We start from the raw sequence: 18,313 nt of genomic DNA, 5'->3' as shown, positions 1-18,313 counted from the left end.
CCAGGGGGCGCCGCGCAGCCCCGGCCCCGCAGCGGAACGCAAAGCGCGGGGCGCCGTTCCCCGCCGGGCGCTGCACCGCTCCGCTCGCATTACCGCCCCTCGCCGCGGTCCCGCATGGCGAAGGCGGACCCCGAGGCGGCGGCGGCCCCCGGGAAGGGCCGGAGGAGGAGAGCCCGGCGAGGCCCCGGACAGCACGAGGGGACGGCCACGCAGAAAGGCCTGAAGGCGGCGGCGGTGACGGCGCTGCCCCGCAGCCCGCAGGAGTTCTCCTCCAACTGGAAGGCGCTGCAGGAGGTGAGGGCGAGCCGGGCCGGCTGCCGTGCTCTTCATTAACGCAGCTCCACGCTGGGTGAAATCGTTTAAAAAGATTCTTTGTGTCTAATAATGACCCACGGGGATGGGGCTTTGCAGCCAGCCAGAGACCTGCTGTGCTTCAGTCCTCGCAGCAGTGATGGCGGGGGAGAATTGAAGGGAGGTGATCAAGGAGATAATCTCTGTCTCTTCTGTTTCCCCCCCTCTTTTGGCCCTTTTAGCTACTGAAGCAGAAGGCAAGCACCTCGAACGAGCCCCTCCCCTCATCTCAGTCTTACACCAAGAAGCAGCATCCGCTCAAAGAGGGAAACAGCCAACAGGATCCAGCTGGCACCGGAGATGAAAACGCGTTGAAACGCAAATCCACAAATAAAAAGGACAGGGGTCCTGCTGCACACAGCCCTCCTTCGGCCAAGGAGAAACCCAAGAAGGCTGCAACTGACAAGAATTCAAAGCCTAAGCATACAGATAAGAGGGCCAAGAGTTCTGATGGCAGCACTCCTATGGCTGAGCCCAAACCCAGCAGGGCTGAAAAGAACAAGAATTTAAACGGCACCAAAAGCGATGGGAAAGGCTGCAAAGAAAAAAGGAAAAACGGCAATATTGAAAAGGAGAAGAGCGATGTGAAACATAAGAAGAGGAAAGCTGAAGATACAGCAGAGCAGCCCAAAGAGTGAGTACATCAAGTATCAGTACGTGCATATGAAAATTCGTTTTAGGAGGTGTACAGAGAAGTATGCTCCTAATAGCTGTGCTCTTCCAGGCTTTATTTTGGGCAACAGAAGATGCATGCTGCCCCTCCTCACGTACAGCAATAAATCAGCATAGATTGCAGTATAGACTACTTTTCAGAGAGCTGATTTCTTGATTCTAAAAAATAAATCTGCTTTTTGTACACTGTAGAGATGCACAGACACTTTAAGACTATTTAACGAAATTAAATTTATACTTACAGAGCTGACATCTGGTTTGATGATGTTGATCCAAAAGATATCGAAGCAGCAATAGGACCTGAAGCAGCAGAAGTTGCTAGAAGGAAACTGGGACTTGAAACAGGGCAACCCAAACGGTCTGTGGAGCAGGTGCTGGTTAAAGAGAAGTCTTCTGGAGGGTGAGTGGCGTTCCAGCAGGAAGCACAGGCATCAAGATTACCTTGTAATAACTGCAGACAAAGTTGAGGCTGATGTGTGAGTCTGCTCTCAGTCAAACTGCTGAGCTTTTCCTGTTTGTATCATTGTGTGAACCTCGCAGAGAGAGATGCGTCACTGAGTTGTCCTTTCTTTCAGCCTTACAAGAGCTGTAGCTATGGACTGTGAGATGGTGGGAGTGGGACCCAACGGCGAAGACAGCATCGTGGCTCGTGTGTCCATCGTGAACCGGTTTGGAAAGTGCGTTTATGACAAGTACGTCAAGCCTACGGAAGAGGTGACAGATTACAGAACAGCTGTTAGTGGCATCCGACCTGAGCATCTAAAGACAGGTTTGTACTCTGATTGTGCAGTACAGATTTGTGTAAGCGCAGTCCCAAAAGACAGAGCTGTCTTTGTAAAAAAAAAAAAAAAGCCACACTTTAATTGTGGGTTGCTTAAATGTTTATGTGTCTAATGCAAAGTGTTTCATTGCGTGGTGTCTTTAGGTGAAGATTTTAAAACAGTTCAGAAGGAGGTCGCTGATATCTTGAATGGAAGGATTTTAGTCGGGCATGCATTACACAATGACCTAAAGGTAACAAAGCTCCAAATGCTGAAAATGAATGAATTTAGAATTTATCCTCCTGGATCAATCAGATAACACACCTGAACTCCTAGAAACTGCTGCTTTTTTAACTGTTAGCTCAGTTTCTTGTCCTCTTGTGCTGTACCAAGTGTATCCCGGTTCATGGCACACCAAGTTCTTCAGCTTCCACACTGATCTCAGTAGCACTGATTTGGATACTGAAGAGCAGCAAGCTGTACGTTCAGCTATATTAATTTTCATGATTTCTTTCAGGTCCTATTTCTTGATCATCCTAAGAAGAAAATACGTGACACACAAAAATACAAACCTTTCAGACAGAGAGTCAAGGTAAGAAAGGGATGGAAAGGAATACCTTGATTAACTGACACCTGAGCTGCTGACTCCCAGCTTTTAGCCTGCTCACTCCTACGCTCACCTCACTTGTCCTCATTTCTTCTTTCCAACCTGAAACAGGGGTCTCTACTTTTTGTTGGTTGAAAATACAGATCTGACTGAATGCTTGGTTAGCGTTTGAGGTATGGCAATGGTACTTTGTTAGTTGCAAATATTACGGGCAATACCTCTGCACAAAATTCAACAGTCCTCCTGCTCCTGAGCACGTACATGACCTCCATAATGCTTTTTTGGAATAGCAAAATAAGATTATACAGTTCTAGTAAGTTACAGTTATGGTAAGGATATGTAATACTCTTAATAGTGTCATTTGCATATGGATATTAAAAAAGATGGTTTCAAGTTTCTGCTTAGACTCTAGAAGATATAGGACCTTATTTTATATTTCATAACTATATACTGTTTGTTTTTCCACAGTAAAGCACCTCAAACATAAACCTCAGGGTTATGGTACTATATAGGGAATCCTCTAAGCAGTGCATACAGATGTGCATAAGCCTCATAATTCCTTAATTCTCCTTGCCAGTTAACCAAGTGAAACTGTGTATATACACAAACATAATGCAAGCAGTGTGAGAAAGCATGATTCAATCTTTATATTTCTAGAGTTCACGGCCATCATTGAAGCTGCTCTGTGATAGACTTCTAGATGTTCAAGTGCAGACGTCAGAGCACTGCTCGGTATGTATCTCATCAGTGTAGCCTTTTAGGGTAGATTAACAACATGGTGCACGTTGGTTCTGGGATCAGAGTTCAGTCCAGAGTCTTGTGCCTTCATTCTCACCTCTCAGTTAAATTCAGCAGGCTCTGCTTGGATACAGTCAGGTAAGAAGATTGCCATCTAAGCCTTCTTAGTGCTACATGCTTCATACCACCTGGATACTTTACTTTCATAAACTTCTCTTACACTAGTCAACTGTATTTTTAAATATCAATTCTTATTTTAATTCTTATTATTTTAAGATCCCCAGGGAGAAAAGTGATGTCAAAGTTCCAGTTGCTTACATTAAAAGCAGCATACTGCACTGTTGTGCTACGATGAATAGGATAGAAATAAATGCACCAATAGTGAGAACCTACTCTCAGCAGTTTTATCCTCTTATCCACTGAAACATTGAAGCTAACAGGTAAAGCAGTTGGAAAAAAAAAAAAAACAAGCAAATTGTGAAGCTATCTCCAAGATCCTGTAATCAAGACTATTTTTTCATAATGATTTTCCAAGTCACAATCAGAGAGAACATTGCATGGCATTGTAGTGGGCAACTTACACGTTCACCTTTCTCCTCTAGTCACTCAAGGTCTGAATCTAGAAGGAGATTATGAAACGTTACTTGAAGGATGTATTCAAATGAAAGATTTCACTGTTTATTAACAATAACGTTTTTAAATCATGTCAAGCCATGTTTTGTTAAGCCTCCTGTTCTGTTTTCTTTTAGATTCAGGATGCACAAGCAGCTATGAGACTGTACACCTTAGAGAAAAAGAAATGGGAAGCTGCTCTTAAGAACAAATCTAAAGACAAACAGTGAAACTTAAATGATTCCACACCGTGTTCTTTAACTGCATTTGCTGCTTCACTGTCAGACCCCAGGCTACTCAGAACTAACAGCAGCAATTTGATAAAATAATACAAACAAAAACCCAGCAGAGTACATGAATACAAGAATACTGCTGAAGTTTCCCCTTTTCTGGGTAGGGCAAACACCTAATTGAACAATACTTGCAAACGCCTGCATTTGTGAAGTATTTATCAGTAATTGGAAAGGAAACAAATACTAAATGAGCAATAAAGAGAGAGAGTTTTTAAATTATGATGGATGCAAGAAGGAACTGATATTGCTTTACTATTACTCTCAAGACTAAAACCTTTATTTTGGATATTTTTGAAGTCTACAAAGTAAGGCAAGTTCTTAAGTATTGCTATTACTCTCTCAGTTGTGGTAACTAAACAGAACATAGAATTGTTTAAGTATTGTTAATGGCCCAGTATTCATCTTCCTGGTGAGAAATATCTTGTAAAATACTCCAGGGTGATCCAGGCTTTTATATCTGAGCCAGAAGTCTACACGTCTTGTTCTTATACAGAAAGCTTTTACTTTACTCCTGCAGTTTCAGAAGAGCTGTATCCACAAGGGTCATAATCTCCTGGAGAGAAATATGAGAACTGATAAATACAAGAGTACTTTGTTGTTTCCATTATTTTTATACTTCTTTATTAATAAAGAACTGTGTTTAAAGTAGGCCTTTAAAACAAATGTGTTTTAAACATTTGGGGTTTGATTCTGCAAAATCTAAAGCAGTAGTAATTATCAAAGTGCATACTAATGCTGTGCTTTACATAATCTAAACAGTGGAAGGTAGCAAGGTACAGGTTTTGGATGCATGCTACAAAGTGTACTGCTAGGTTAGAGACTCGTCTTCTCTATCATCACGGAACATAGGGAACAACAAATTGCATTTACAACAGAAGGAGCTGCTTTCTTCTCATTTTGGTTGTTGATTTTTTTTTTTTTTTTTTTTTTAACACATTAACTTATAGCTTCAGCTTTCATTAATATGCTTCAGGCAGTGCCTGCAGGAGACAGTGGAGAAGTTTGTTTGCTTCTGTCTGAGACAATTTATGTAAGCAGATTAAATGCGTAACAAAAAAACCCCACAAACAGTGTTATAAGAGTAACCAGTTACATTGTCTTGCTGGAAAAAAGACAGCTTCTAATTCTCTAATTGATGGCTACGTGACAGCAAGCCATTGTAAAGGAAATTTTAGAATAACGCATTAAATAGCCTGAATAACTTTTTTTTTTAATCTGTTAGCCGTTTCTGGTGTTTCAACAGTTTGTTTTTCCCTAATATGACTGTGTTGGAATCTAACTTAACCCTTCAGGCGAACTATCAGAAGTGTATTTGTACAACCTCACTGTTCACACATATACAAACAGTTCTTCTGTGAAGTTCTGCAGTACGTAATTCCAGCATTTGGAATGACAAAGTGTGACATTAAGCAAGCACCCTTTATTGTCAGTGACTTCTACGTACCATGCTAGATGGAAACCGGCTTTTGATTTCAGACAGCAGCTCTTCCATTTGCTGTGACACCATTTCCAGCATTATGTCATCTAGAACATAAAAAGAGTAATTTATGGTTACTAGTATAATTGCCAGTGGTTTTAGCAGGGACTAAAGGGGAGCAGAAAGGAAATAGGTTGACATAAATAGAATGCAAAGTGAAGTTAGAACATTTGTACATTTACAAGGGCATTTGTAATTATTCAGTGACAAAGAATGGGATGAAGTCACAATTCCAATTCATCCTCCCTCATCAGATATATAGCAAGTCTTCCCAGAGAGCAAATTTAATTTACCTGAGTAGCTACTGCTTCTTCACTGTTTGTTCTTTTTGGGGAGGGGGAAGAGATTGGACAAATAACACCACAGTCTTACCATATTGAACCATCTCATTAATCAGCACGCAGATACTTTCCACCACTTGTGGATCATCACAGTAGAAGTGGTAGGCATCCTTGATCAGGTTTATTCCATTGCCTTTTGAATCTGTTATAAATCTGAAAGCTGCTATTTCTGAAAGGGAAACAAATGTTGCTGGACTAACCGGGAGCTGCAGACTGTGCTGTTTGCTTTCTGGTCCCTTGCCTCTGACAGCACACATGTAACATTTCTCCAGGAAGCCATGTCCATTTTTATCAGACTTCCTGCAAGCTATTCTGAAGATTATTTGGACAAGTAAAGAACCATATATGCAGCATGATGTTGCATAGCAGAGGTAATATTTTCGTATTTATTGTTTCTCTGAGCTCTACCCATTTATAGTGTAAATAAAGTGAGAACTCAATGAGTCTGTGCTGATCTGCTTCTCAGACATGCATGCCACATCCACAAGAAGAAAAAAATTGCACTTCGTTTTACTGTCCTTCCCTGTTCTGCAAGAAAGAAATGATTAACAAAGCAGAGAAGATGACAATCTCAATTCCACTATGAGCTCTTGAACTGCACAGAAATGTCTACATCTGAGGTGATTTGCATTTAACAAAAACTAATTGTTCAGTGTTACCAGATAGCCTTAGAAGGCTTGCTAATGCCAGGCAGGTATTATTCACCAGCATTGGTTTTTCCAGGTTCATCCTAAGTGCATCCATCAGAAGCGCTGTTGTGGGCTCATAGTCACTTTCAGTTAAAAAACCTTTAAAAAAAAAATAAAATAGAACACTAATGTTTTAAATACTCATCTCAATTTCTGTCTGCTGTTTTTGAAAGGACATCTAACTAGGCATCAAAAGAAAGAAAGGGTGTGAAAGTCCATATAACAGTAATACAGGCCTAATAAAGTCTTACTGCAAGTTCCTCTAGAAGCCTAGGAAAAAAAACTCAATACATCTTTTATGTCAGGATTTCCTTGCACTCTCCAAGCTAAAAGGAATGCAGAGTCCCAAACACTCAACATATTCTACTGGTAGGCACTAGAAAGGAGAAGAGTGCACTGCTCAGTGGGTCCTTTTTCATCTCTTCTTGGGGGAAATAATGGTAGGAACACAGGGCAGTATGTAAACATACAGCAATATTCTTGCATGTGGGAGAAACAGCATAGTATTGCAGAGATACATTCGTGTGCATGGAGATGAAAGAGATATGTTTTACTTTTTCCATCTGAAACATTGCGAAATTACAAAGCAAACAGCCCTAAACAAAACCTGTATGTATACACAGACACCATGATACTAGCACATACCAGAGTAACACAAGTGGGATTCTTGATCTCAGGAGAGAGGCCAGGCAGGATGCTCTGCACAACATAAACTGTTGTAGCTGTGGATCCTTGCCGTAGCCATGCATCAACAGTATCTAGTTACATAATTGCCACGGCTCTTCCAAAACAGCTTCATTACGGAAGTGAGCACAAGGGGGTTTATTAAGAGGCTAAGTTTCTGACTCTGCTGCCACCTGCAGAGCATGCCGAGGACAAGCAGTCTGTATTTCAAGAACCAACTGACAGAAGTATTTGGCCTTTCTCATGCAGAGGGGACAATGAAAATACCTTGGGAGAACAAACCTTGCAGTGACAGTGCCCACAAAGCCGAGCAAGCTGACTTCAGAACTGCTCCATTCTGGAGGTGCTCTTGAATGACCGCAATGATAATGGGGACAGCACTTTGCAGCATTACTTGGTCTACGTTGTTCTCTAAATTACCATAACAAAAAAAGAAAAGCATTGAGTTATTTAATCAAAGTAATACTGTCACGAGCACAGTATGTGTGAAATTACATCAGTAAAACGTTAATGGGTGATGGCACTGGAATAACACATTATTTTAGCACCAAAAGGGAACAAATTCAAAATGTGCAAATCAAATTTTACAGCACTACTAAATAATACAGGCTATTGCAGAAAGCTGAACTTCTCTAGGAACCAGTTTCCTCTGCCATTTAAATTATATTTGGACACCATAACAGGAATCCTTCAAAAATAACAATTTTGGATTGAAAACAGTCCACAGGGTGGGCATTTCATATTTTAGTGTGCATATCTTCCACTTACCACTCACAGCCAAGCTCCAGAGAACTGCACAGCTTGAGTGGCAGATTTGCTCATTATGAGTAAAGTTTTGTAAAATTGACAGAAGATCTGCAATTAATCCAGCTTTCCTTAGATTTTCTGCAGCAACCTCTAGAGGGCACACAAAAAGAAGTACTATGAAATCTAGCATCTTTATCCTGCTCACTGTCCTCACAACAGATAACTCTAACATATTTAAGCAGTGATAACAAAAACAGTAAACATATCACAAGAAAAAAGAAAACAGATTGGATTCTTTAGTGTCATGTACTTAAGCAAAGTCTTTAGTTTAAGTGACTCTTTCAAACAGATTTTAGCCAATCAATTTTCCTTACAGATCTGCAATTGACAGAACAGAAAAAGAACTGAGAGGGGAGGAATTCCTCCACTCATAAGTGTTTGCAACTTCAATGGAAATCACCTAATCAGAGTTTGGACACAACATATGAAGTTTGGTATTACTCAGTAACTTTAGTTGTATAGATGTAGATCCTTCATGACATTTTGTACAAGTTAACCTATGTAGGTTATCCCACTTCTGCTAAATCCCTGGTCTACTAACAAAACACTCTTCTGAATGAATGTCCTGATGAATGTTGAACAGATACTGCAATGTGCCTACAAACATCTCATCAGTTTTGCATTTATCTGACTACATAAAAAAGTGGGAAAATAAGAATATACCCCCTCCTTCTCCCCCCCCCCCCCAAAAAAAAAAAAACAAATCAACAACAGAGGGACCAACCATCAGCTGACATCATCATCAGTAATGGGCAGATCAATGAAAGAAATTCTTCACCTTCAGAGTGCCTTCTCACCGTCTCTAACAGAGAGTTGGTCACATTCTCATCCAGAATCACCACCACATCCTGTTCTAGAGCTGTCAGGCATTCGAATAACACGGATTTCAGTGGCTTTGAATGAAGTTTGAACCTCCTGCTCTCTCCTTAAATAGAGCATTCAACTAACAGCATTTCTTCACGTAACAAATCCTAAAGTTATTTAAAATTCTTTTCTTTTTCTTGAAATATAACTCTTATTACTCTCAGTCCTGTGAAGTAGTCAGTTATTACAGCAGTACATTGCCAAGAAAAAGGCAGAAGGAACAGTCTGAGAAGGCAAGATGTGTGTGCTTTTATGCTTTGAAATTCAAATAGCAAAGCACTGAAAATCTCTTACTCATAATAAGAAACAGATTTAGCAACCTAAAACCAGTATCCTGGATTTAAAATTTACACTTTAGCTCAGAATTGATTTATGTCTACTCTAAAGAAAGTCCATGAGAATTAAAGCTGGATAAATTCTTCATTACCTTAAATTTAGACCCTAAGAATATTTCAGAAACCATTTCAAACTTCATCTCCTACATTTAACACTATAGGCTGCATTACCCAGCATTAATTGGAAGTCTCATAACTGTACCTTGACTAAGAATTTCAAGCAATAATCTGCAACCCTCTACTTGTAACTTGAAAGAATCTATATGACTCTTCATAGCAAAAGCAATCGATTCTGTGAACGCTAGCAGGCAGGGTAGAGCTGTAGGGAAGAAAAATAACCTGAGATAACATTCAGTTAGACAATCAGTTGCTTAGATTACTCAGAAGATGGTTAAGCTTCAAAACATGAGTGTTTCAGTTTCAAATGAATTTGAGTCCCTGCGAACAATGAGATATTTCAAAACATTACTGAACCAAAGAGAATAATAAACTTTTCTTCAGTAAGAGTGTTGAGGATGAAAACAATTCTAAGAAAAGAAGAAAAGTTGTTCTTTCCTTATTGTTCTGCTGATAAGAAGCAAAATTGCTTCTGGCAGATTCTTGGCAAAAGCAGGCAAAGTATCTGCAGGTAGGCCAGTATTCACACACACAGAAAGAACCAAACTCACCCAGGTGGTGAACAGGCTCCCTGACTGCACAGCACTCCTCCTCACAAAGCAGCCCAGATCCAAGCAATGCTCTCCCTTCAGTGCCTGGCCTTTACGTGAGCCCAGAGGAGCTGCACCCTGGGTCCACCCCTTCTGGTCATCAGGGGAGGACAGACGCAAACAATTTGCCTGTGCTCCATGGGCAACCACAGCTCTTCACCAGGTGCTCAAACAGTTCAAGCCCTGACCTAACAGTTTCCCTACACTTACTAATTACAGGTATTAAACACTTCTGTGTTTTTTTTGTTTTTTTTTTTTTTAATTATATGAATTACCTTCCTCAATTAATGTTAATTTGACCATTCAACTCAGTTCCCAATTTAAACATCACTATGTTTCCAATGCCCATTTTTCTTACCCAATAAAATACCTCTAGTTTTCAACAAGTACTTTTACAAACAAGTACCAATGCAATCACCTCAGTGAGTGGTCTGTTACAGCACGTTCAAAAGATCAGAAAGAGAGCAATTTCACTACCATTCACTACCATTGCTGTGGGATTTTTTTCTTCTTCCGGTTATCTCAAAAGGTAAAGAAAGAAAAGCATGAATAAACACAGCAGTACCTTACCCTTTTTATCCCCTACTAAGCGGGTGAGGTGCTGCATGGTTCTAATCTGTGCTTCTTCTACATCCCAGAAAGCCTGCATGAATTCTATGTTAAAAAAAGGAAATTCTTCTCATCATTTAAAACTGACAAAAATCACTCAAACTTCATCTATTTTTGTGCAAGACACAAATTCACATAAATGGAAATAATGCAATTTGTGACTGTTGAAAGGGAAGCCCTTCTTCCCTAAAACATCAATCATTAAATATTGCAGCGTGTTATCTTCCATCTCAGTGATCTCTGTGTTTCACACATATTTTGGGGAACTGTTAGATTATTGAATCAAGGCAGGGCTAGGGGCTTTAAGTCACTCACATAGCCTTTTACATTAAGACAAGCTCATCCTTGCTCATAAAAAAAATAGCAGAGCGAATCTTTTGTTGGTATAAACGGGCAAACATGGCAGTATATAGGCAAAGTAAGCATGGTTCTGAAGTTTTCTGAGAAATTATTTCTGGCCCCATTTGACATGCACAGTACAAACAGCTGCTAAACTGAGCAGGTTGCAGACAAGGCTGTACAGTGATTTTTCCACTAAAGAACATGCCGTTTCAATTGAAATAAAATGAAATCATTCATTCTCAAGTAGAATACATGCTGACTGGAAAAGATATTGGTTTCTTTCCTACATAAAAAAAAAAAAGCTATTATATTAAATTTGTCTTATTTTCCTTATTACCTAGAATACTTCCGATTCCTCCCCTAAGGAACATATCTATTACACAGGAAGGCAAAGAATTCCTGTGTTTTATTAAAGATGAACCAGCAACAATCAGGCATTCCCCAATAAACGGCACATCAATCAGATCCCTAGAGTTAGGGGAGACAAAAGTAGTACCAATATATTAGATCTGGTAAGTTACAGAGAAAGATCTACAGGCTTCATTTCATTTTGGCATAAAAGTTAAATAATACTGTTTGAAGAATAGATATATATACATATTTTACAGAACTTACAGAATTTACTTAGAAGCTGCTGATGAAAAAGCTAACCGTAAGCAAGCCAGACTTGGGCTTTAACTTAATGGCTATTTTGAACGGATACAATACCAAAATATTCCACTGTATATTGAAATGTATACATTCTCAAAATGCAATGTGTTGCCTGCAGTATGATTTTACCATGCAAATCTCCAAAACAAGGACAACAATCAGGATGCCCATTTCTAAAAGCGGAACACCAAGTCTCTCTCTCTCTTTTTTTTTTTTTTTTAATAACTTTGATTCAAATCCTTTCAAACTGTCTTGGTGAAGGTAGGTGGGGTTTAGGACACAAAGGGAAAGCATCAAGAACTCACTTTGATGTGGGTCTCATGCTGGGCTGGATCTGTAGCATCATGGATAAAATTGGGAATAAAGGCAAAGAACTATCTCCATTTTGCATTAGGGGCAGAACTCTTTCAAGATGGCTGGAATCTCGTCTTATATCCTGCAGTAACAAAGTGATTTCTTCTGCCTGCAAATAGTACAGTAACAGTAGAGCCCTCCCACACTCAGTTACAGATGCTCTGCAGTGGGCTCATATTTTAAATCTATAACGAAACATTATTACATACATTCAAAACAAAGCAGGTCATCATGTCAAGGAGGATGCATCCTAGAGACCAGATGTCAGACTTATCACTGAAAGAAAAACTGAATGCTTCAGGAGCCATCCAACATTTGCAATCTGTTGAAATAAGAATCCCAAGGTAACATTGTTGACACTGTGCTATGTGCACAGTGCTGCTTGTGCAGGCATGAACTGCAGGCAATAGTTGTATGTCTACAAGTTATAGAGACATGTAGCAGAGAGTTGTGTGTTGTTGCTTTTATTTATTTATTTATTTATTTTTACTTTTGATTTGCTGCAACAGAATGAGAGAGACACTACAACTAATAAATGATTTTTCAAGATGTTGCTGCATATATAGCATGCTAAAAAAGGATTCCAACTGTATTTGTTGCAGAGGAGCTTTGAGATTTACAGACAGTTTTCAATTGTGAACACAGTTAATGCTGCAGGCAACTGACCATGAATATTCTATTCATATTTATGAAGAACAGTAGTATAATGTGGAGGAGGGGAAAGCTAGATAACTTCGTGGCTTGTTTTTCTCCAAAGATTAAAAACATCTACCACAACTGAATCTTTTAAAAGTATTGTCAAAGCAATGCAAAGCAAAAAGACATATCTACTTTCTTCTACTCTTATTTTCCATTTCCATTCATCGGTCATAAGTGTTTCTGTACTGAAGTCACAAAGCTTGAAGGATGCTTCGCCAGTCACAAGTATGTTTGATGGCTTGAGATTTCTGCAACACAAATATTTTCCATCAGCATGTGAAATCAGGTTCTAATGATATATAACTACACATTTCCAGCATCTTTGCACATTAGAAAGTAAAATTCACTTATAATTGAGCAGCTGTACTGAGCCAACAGTCTCAGAACAGTGAATGAAGAACAATGTATGACCCATCAAACAAAGAGAACGGGATTTCTGCTCACCTGTGGAAAATATTTTGCTTGTGTATATAAAACAAAGCATCCACCATCTGTCCCAGAAATTTCAGCACCACCTGTTGATAGGTATATACATGAAAGCATAACATAGACAGAATAACATAACAGAGAAATTAGACATTCAACAAGAGAATACCATTGTTTGAAGTAAGGTCCAACCAATAAGAAAGTACCATTTTCTCCAGGTAGATAAACGTGCTCATCACACAACTGTATGTTCAGCAATAACAATTATCTGTATTTTTCATGGATAAAAACGTAAAATGGGGAAAGATGTAATTGCTTGAGAACAAGCTACACAAAGAGTTAGTGTTACAGAAATGCCTGTGATTAAGAAATGCTGTGATTAAGGACAAAGATAGCTTCTAAAAGTACCCTCCAGCAAAACACTGTGCTTTGAAGGTCTTAGGGATGACTTTTAGAAAGACAGAGGAAGAAATATAAATGCAGTGAGATTCAGTCAGTTCAGCTCGGTGTCTCTTCGGTACATTTTACCATGTCTGCTATTTTCTCTGGCTTCTGCCTTTTTGTCTTGATCAAAGATGAAAGATCTACTTGGCCTGAGTGCTGCATTACCAGACAGAGGAACAGAGATGATATCTGTAATAAAACATCACACCAAAATTGACTAATTGCTTGCAGATAATGACATATCCAGTAAGAAAGATAAAACCAAGGACTTGGCCAAAATGGTAGATGTGATGTTCACCAATACCAAAGCGTCCCAAGATGTTTAATTTCTCACAAAGCAGACAGTATTTATATTAAAAACAGAGCATCTGTTGTTCAAAATTTATCAAGTGTTTCTTATATGAAACCACATGGGACAAGTCAAGTCAAAAATACATCCATAAAAGCCAACATGAATTTCATCTGAGTGCTATTTGTTTGTGCATAAAACCTCAGGATTTTTGCCTTTCTACAGAAGTGGAAATTTTCTTGTTTTGCTTTTTTTCTCTAACACAGGTTTGCTGAAGATGGGACAAAAGCAGCTCAAAATCAAGTATGCATTAGAAAACAGGACAGTAGCAGCAGCGACTTCAAAATCAGAGCCAGCATGCAGTACTGCCACATGATGGACACCAATCCATACAGCTTCATAATTTTCACCATGAAAATTCAGAAATTAAAAAAACAGGTTAATTTCATACTAAACAACACTTTATCTTACACCAGTGATCCCAAACATACCTACATGCCTACAACATTAACAACAACTAATCCTAGTTAATTCTCACCTCATTATCCCAAGTCACAAACAATTCCTTGTAAACACAGATGTTTGAATGATGAAGTTTTAGCAAACCCATTGCCTGCATAGAATAAAAAAATACTGATGAAAAAAATCTATATACTCCACTTGCTTTAACCTATTTGCTGCAGTTGGAAAAGGTAACAGGAATTCAGCTTAGCACCCTATAGTTTTGTTTGTAACTGTGAATCTACACATTCAAATATAGGAACATTTAATAAAAAATTCTGGCTTGAACTCAAGCAGAGGGCAGGGAGAACACCTGAGATTGTCCTGCCCCTTATTCACATACTTAATGCTCAGACAAAACATGGTTCTGCTAAAGAGCTTGGTCTTTGCATGTGAAGCTAGTGAAGAAGAATTGCAGATACCTCCTTCAAGGCCTCATTTGCTTGATTTTCATCAATGCATTCAACCTGTACCAAACAGAAGACAAAGTTGAGGTTGTAATATAGTGAAAATGAAACTTCAAGGAAGTACGATCTTGCTGAGATTAGAACTGACAATTGAGTAGGAATTGGCATAAGCTTAAAATGATAATTTGAATCTCTTATGATTGGAATGGTCTTGTTTTTGGGATATGGACAGAAAGACCGCTACAAGTGAGTGTGACAGCGGGCCAGCCCTCCTGCACTGTCAAAGCAGCAGCACAAAACACACTGGATAGACCTACTTTCTGCAGTTCTATGTCTGTATTTTGATAAGCTTTCTCAATATTCTGGTCATTCCCAGAAGCACAGCACTGTGTGAGGTAGAAGCTTACCAAACAGCCAAGCTGCCCACCACATTCACCTGTTGCTATCTGAAGGGGCCACAGAGATGAGCAACACACAGACGGCGTCTTGTTTTCCTAGCAACCGCCCTCTCACCTGCTTAATTACAAATCTCTCCTTCACGCTTCTTTCCGCTTTCAGTCCCGCTACCAGCACGGTGCCCAACGCCCCGGGCTGCAGCCGCTCCAGGACCTGCGGGGCACAGACAGAGCGCCAGCAATCAGCCAGCCTACAGACACACGGACCCCGCCGGGCACCGGGGGCATCACCTCGTATTTCTCCATTGCGAGCCGAGCCCGGCCTGGAGCTTGAGGCGAAGACAGAGGTGGGGCTGGGCTGCGGGACGGGCTGTGCTGTGGGACGATTCCCGCGCCGCCGCTCCCGCCCAAACTGAAGCGATGGCGGTTGGCCCCCCTCTCAGCGTGGGCTGGGCGCAGTATCTCAGCCGTTTCTTTTATTTATTTATTTGTTTTTTAAAGAAATGTTTTCCCGGGATGAGGGTTTCCAGTTAAAACAGGAAGAACTCCCTCCCGACCCCACTTCGAGGAAAAAAAAAAAAAAAAAAAAGAAAGCCGCAACCAATTGAGGCAGGAAAGCCGCAGATGGCAGCGCAGCCCCGCGCGGAGGGACTCAGCCGAGCGGTTCAGCCGCGCTGTTCCCCGTCGCTGCCCGCAGTGCTATCGCCGCTGAGGCACAACCTGCGAGAAGCAAATCACGGGCAGCTCCGTGAGGAGATAAGGAGCAGCGGGCATCCCGCCCTGCGTCCCGAGCCACGCTTTTAGGCTGAAAAAACAAAGCACGGCTTTAACGCAGCTCTACAAAGCTGAGGGAAAGAGGAAGACCGATCCGCCCGCCCCCAGCACTGCAAGCTCCCCGACGCACACACACACCCCCATCCCCTCAGCGGCCGCCGCGAGCCCTTTAAGCGCAGAGCGGCAGAGACGGTGCCTCCCCTCCCGCCGGGCCCCGCCCGCCCCGCGTGTGTTGGCGCTGCCGCCCGCGCGGCGCCTTTAAGGCCTGGCCTACGTGGCAGCAGTAGCGGCGGTGCGGCGCGGCCCGGCGCTCCCCCTCCTCTCCTTTCCTTCCTTCTTCCTTCCCTGCGGCCGCAGCCCCTCAGCGCGAGGCCGGGCCCGAGGCGCGCGATAGCAGCAGCGCTCCTTTCTCCGCTGCGATGGGTCAGAACGATATCATGAGCACCGCCGAGGACTTCGCGGATCAGGTGGGTGAGCGCTGGGCCCCGGGGAAGGCCTGGGGTGGGGAGCGGTGAGGCGGGCTGAAGCCGGGATCCGGCGCTGAGGGAGCGGCTGTGGGCCCTCACGAGGCGGGGAGGCCGCGGTGTTCTCTGCCCGCTGGGTGGCTGAGCTGGAGCTGAGGCCGGCCGGCCTTCTCCTGCTGCTGGGTGTGCGGAGAGAGAGTGGGAGGCCGAGGTTTGCCCGCGGGGTGTGTGAAGGGAAGGCGATGGGCTCCATTCCTGGTGCTGTGCGAGGCCCTGGCTGCTGGGGAGGCTCCTAGCGAGGAGGCCCCGGCCGTGGGGTGCTGTGCTTGGAGCTGGGGTGGGAGGAAAGCAAGCGAGCAGGTGTCGTCTTGGTGCTTCTTACCTTGATTTCAGCCATTGCCGGTTTCTGTGAAATAAAAGCTTATAATCACTGCATGCGACAGCAGGAATATTTTGTGTGTAAGCAGCGATAGCGTCAGAAAGGCTTTCATTGTTGTAGCGATTCGTGTAATTGAAAATAAGATCTAGCGTCTAATAATAGTTTATCATATTCTTTGGGCAAACCTTATTCTACTCATCTGTGTAGTTTAAACTTGTGAACAGTCAGTAGTACAATGCCTGCAGCTCCCAGGGCTGTGCTGTCACTGCTGGGCTCCCTGGGAAGACCTGCTCAGCACTTCCTCCCTGCCCCGGATGGAGGACTCATTTTAGAGCTTGTGGCATGTGGCAGCACCCAATTTAATGAGTGTTCTAATTATTTTCATCATCCTGTACTTACCCTGTTCTCTAAAGGTGAATGTAAGCTGTCAATATAGCAGTCAGGTTGCTTGCCAAAATTTACACTGTTGTCCTGACCTTTTTATAACACCTCTCTGTTTATTCTTGTGTGCCTATTTCTAGATGTCTTTAACCCCCACTTTTCATAGTAGTGAAAGCTCCTTTGTCCAGCAGAAATATGACTTACTCCCTTCTGAAATGAGTTTTAAATGGCTGATTTAATTTGTGTTTGAGCACATACTATTTAAAGACGAATCTTTCCCTTAGTCACAGAATTTGGGGTGTTTACATGTACTTACCCATCAGATTGCAAAATAACTGCTGCCTTTCAAGTAACTGAAATGTTCCTGGTTCCAAATGGCTGCCTCCTTGCTCAATCAGATCATTTCAGTGCTGTGCCTGTTGCTAAAACTCGGTATCGCACCAGTATAGGAATGGAGAGACTTACCAAACAATAACCTTTGGTATATATTGTGAAGTGAGCACTTGACATTATGGAAACTTAGTTCATATTGGGTTTAAAAAAGCATCTGGACTGTCAGTATGTTGAAACTCTTAGTGAGGGAGTTAGAGAAGTTGGGCAATTACTGCGAGGGACCTGAATACACTCTCATTGATAACTTTGCTTTCTTCCTTGTATTCGAAACCTGACAAGTCTTTCTTTCTGTCACGTAAAGCACTGTGGGGAGAATGTTACAGCTACTTCCATGGCTTATCAGTAAGTACTGAATATATCATAAAGGCAAGAATCATATTTTCGTTAAGTTCAAACACTGAGGCTTAATTTTTCTCCAACACTTCAATTTCCATTTGAATTAAGAAAGCTACCCATTAAGTGTCAAGATACTCATCAGAAGTTTCCCAGGAGGTAAAACAAGTGGCTCTTGATTCTCAGGTGAACCATCCCAGTAGAGTGGAGTACTGCATTGAAGACACGGCCTTGCAAGGCAGCTAAGCTTGGCAGACAGCTAGCTGTCACTGACCAGAGCTGTCCCACTTTTCCCAAGACCAGGTTTCACTTTCCTTCTCACACGTTAGCACTTATCTGTCACCAGCTTGAAAAGCAGTACGTAGTGCCTGTAGTGGTTGTTTAAGCTAGAGAACTGTAGGCCTCTCTTTTGTAATCCCCATAAAGCAAAGCAAATCTCAAGCAACTTTTCTAATGTCTGCAATAATCTTTAGGAATGTGGGTGCCTGGTATTTCTGCCATTCTAAAGAAGAAAAAAAAAAAAAAGAGAGAGAC

At 41.6% G+C, this 18,313-nt stretch overlaps 3 protein-coding genes across 12 annotated transcripts in view; 2 read left to right on the top strand and 1 right to left on the bottom strand.

Annotated features, from left to right (window-relative positions):
• Window positions 1-14: 14 nt before the first annotated feature.
• Window positions 15-4,682, top strand: REXO4 (RNA exonuclease 4). 2 transcript variants are annotated; one of them, XM_085239331.1, is made up of 9 exons: window positions 15-294; window positions 534-985; window positions 1,268-1,423; window positions 1,599-1,792; window positions 1,949-2,037; window positions 2,302-2,376; window positions 3,049-3,123; window positions 3,406-3,569; window positions 3,879-4,682. In XM_085239331.1, the coding sequence occupies exons 1-8, from the start codon at window positions 115-117 to the stop codon at window positions 3,550-3,552; spliced, it is 1,368 nt and encodes a 455-aa protein (XP_085095457.1). In that variant the 5' UTR covers window positions 15-114; the 3' UTR covers window positions 3,553-3,569; window positions 3,879-4,682. The 2 variants fall into 2 exon arrangements, with proteins under 2 accessions (XP_085095457.1, XP_085095458.1); XM_085239332.1 differs by lacking the exon at window positions 3,406-3,569 and having other exon boundaries at window positions 19-294.
• STKLD1 (serine/threonine kinase like domain containing 1) lies at window positions 4,283-16,970 on the bottom strand. Of its 9 annotated transcripts, XM_085239324.1 has the most exons (20): window positions 16,858-16,970; window positions 16,676-16,699; window positions 15,174-15,269; window positions 14,676-14,720; window positions 14,291-14,365; window positions 13,548-13,652; window positions 13,038-13,108; window positions 12,726-12,841; window positions 12,104-12,216; window positions 11,846-12,003; window positions 11,227-11,357; window positions 10,509-10,592; window positions 9,434-9,550; window positions 8,757-8,957; window positions 7,994-8,122; window positions 7,508-7,636; window positions 6,512-6,640; window positions 5,884-6,021; window positions 5,479-5,558; window positions 4,283-4,587 (listed from the first exon to the last, which is right to left on the bottom strand). In XM_085239324.1, the coding sequence occupies exons 2-20, from the start codon at window positions 16,688-16,690 to the stop codon at window positions 4,540-4,542; spliced, it is 1,980 nt and encodes a 659-aa protein (XP_085095450.1). In that variant the 5' UTR covers window positions 16,691-16,699; window positions 16,858-16,970; the 3' UTR covers window positions 4,283-4,539. The 9 variants fall into 9 exon arrangements, with proteins under 9 accessions (XP_085095450.1, XP_085095448.1, XP_085095451.1 ...); XM_085239322.1 differs by lacking the exons at window positions 16,676-16,699; window positions 16,858-16,970 and adding an exon at window positions 15,347-15,963; XM_085239325.1 differs by lacking the exons at window positions 16,676-16,699; window positions 16,858-16,970 and adding an exon at window positions 15,347-15,963 and having other exon boundaries at window positions 8,811-8,957.
• SURF4 (surfeit 4) overlaps window positions 16,099-18,313 on the top strand; it is a 12,437-nt gene continuing 10,222 nt past the window's right edge. The window contains exon 1 of the mRNA XM_003211296.5: window positions 16,099-16,296. Within this exon, the coding sequence (XP_003211344.1) occupies window positions 16,249-16,296 (48 nt within the window). The 5' untranslated portion in view covers window positions 16,099-16,248. The remainder of the gene's footprint in view (window positions 16,297-18,313) is intronic.

The sequence above is a fragment of the Meleagris gallopavo genome, chromosome 19 (genome assembly GCF_905368555.1).
Source record: "Meleagris gallopavo chromosome 19, MGAL_WU_HG_1.1, whole genome shotgun sequence".
Classification (NCBI taxonomy): domain Eukaryota; kingdom Metazoa; phylum Chordata; class Aves; order Galliformes; family Phasianidae; genus Meleagris; species Meleagris gallopavo.
Note: the sequence above shows the minus strand (reverse complement) of the source record. Positions and strands in the feature narration are given on the sequence as shown.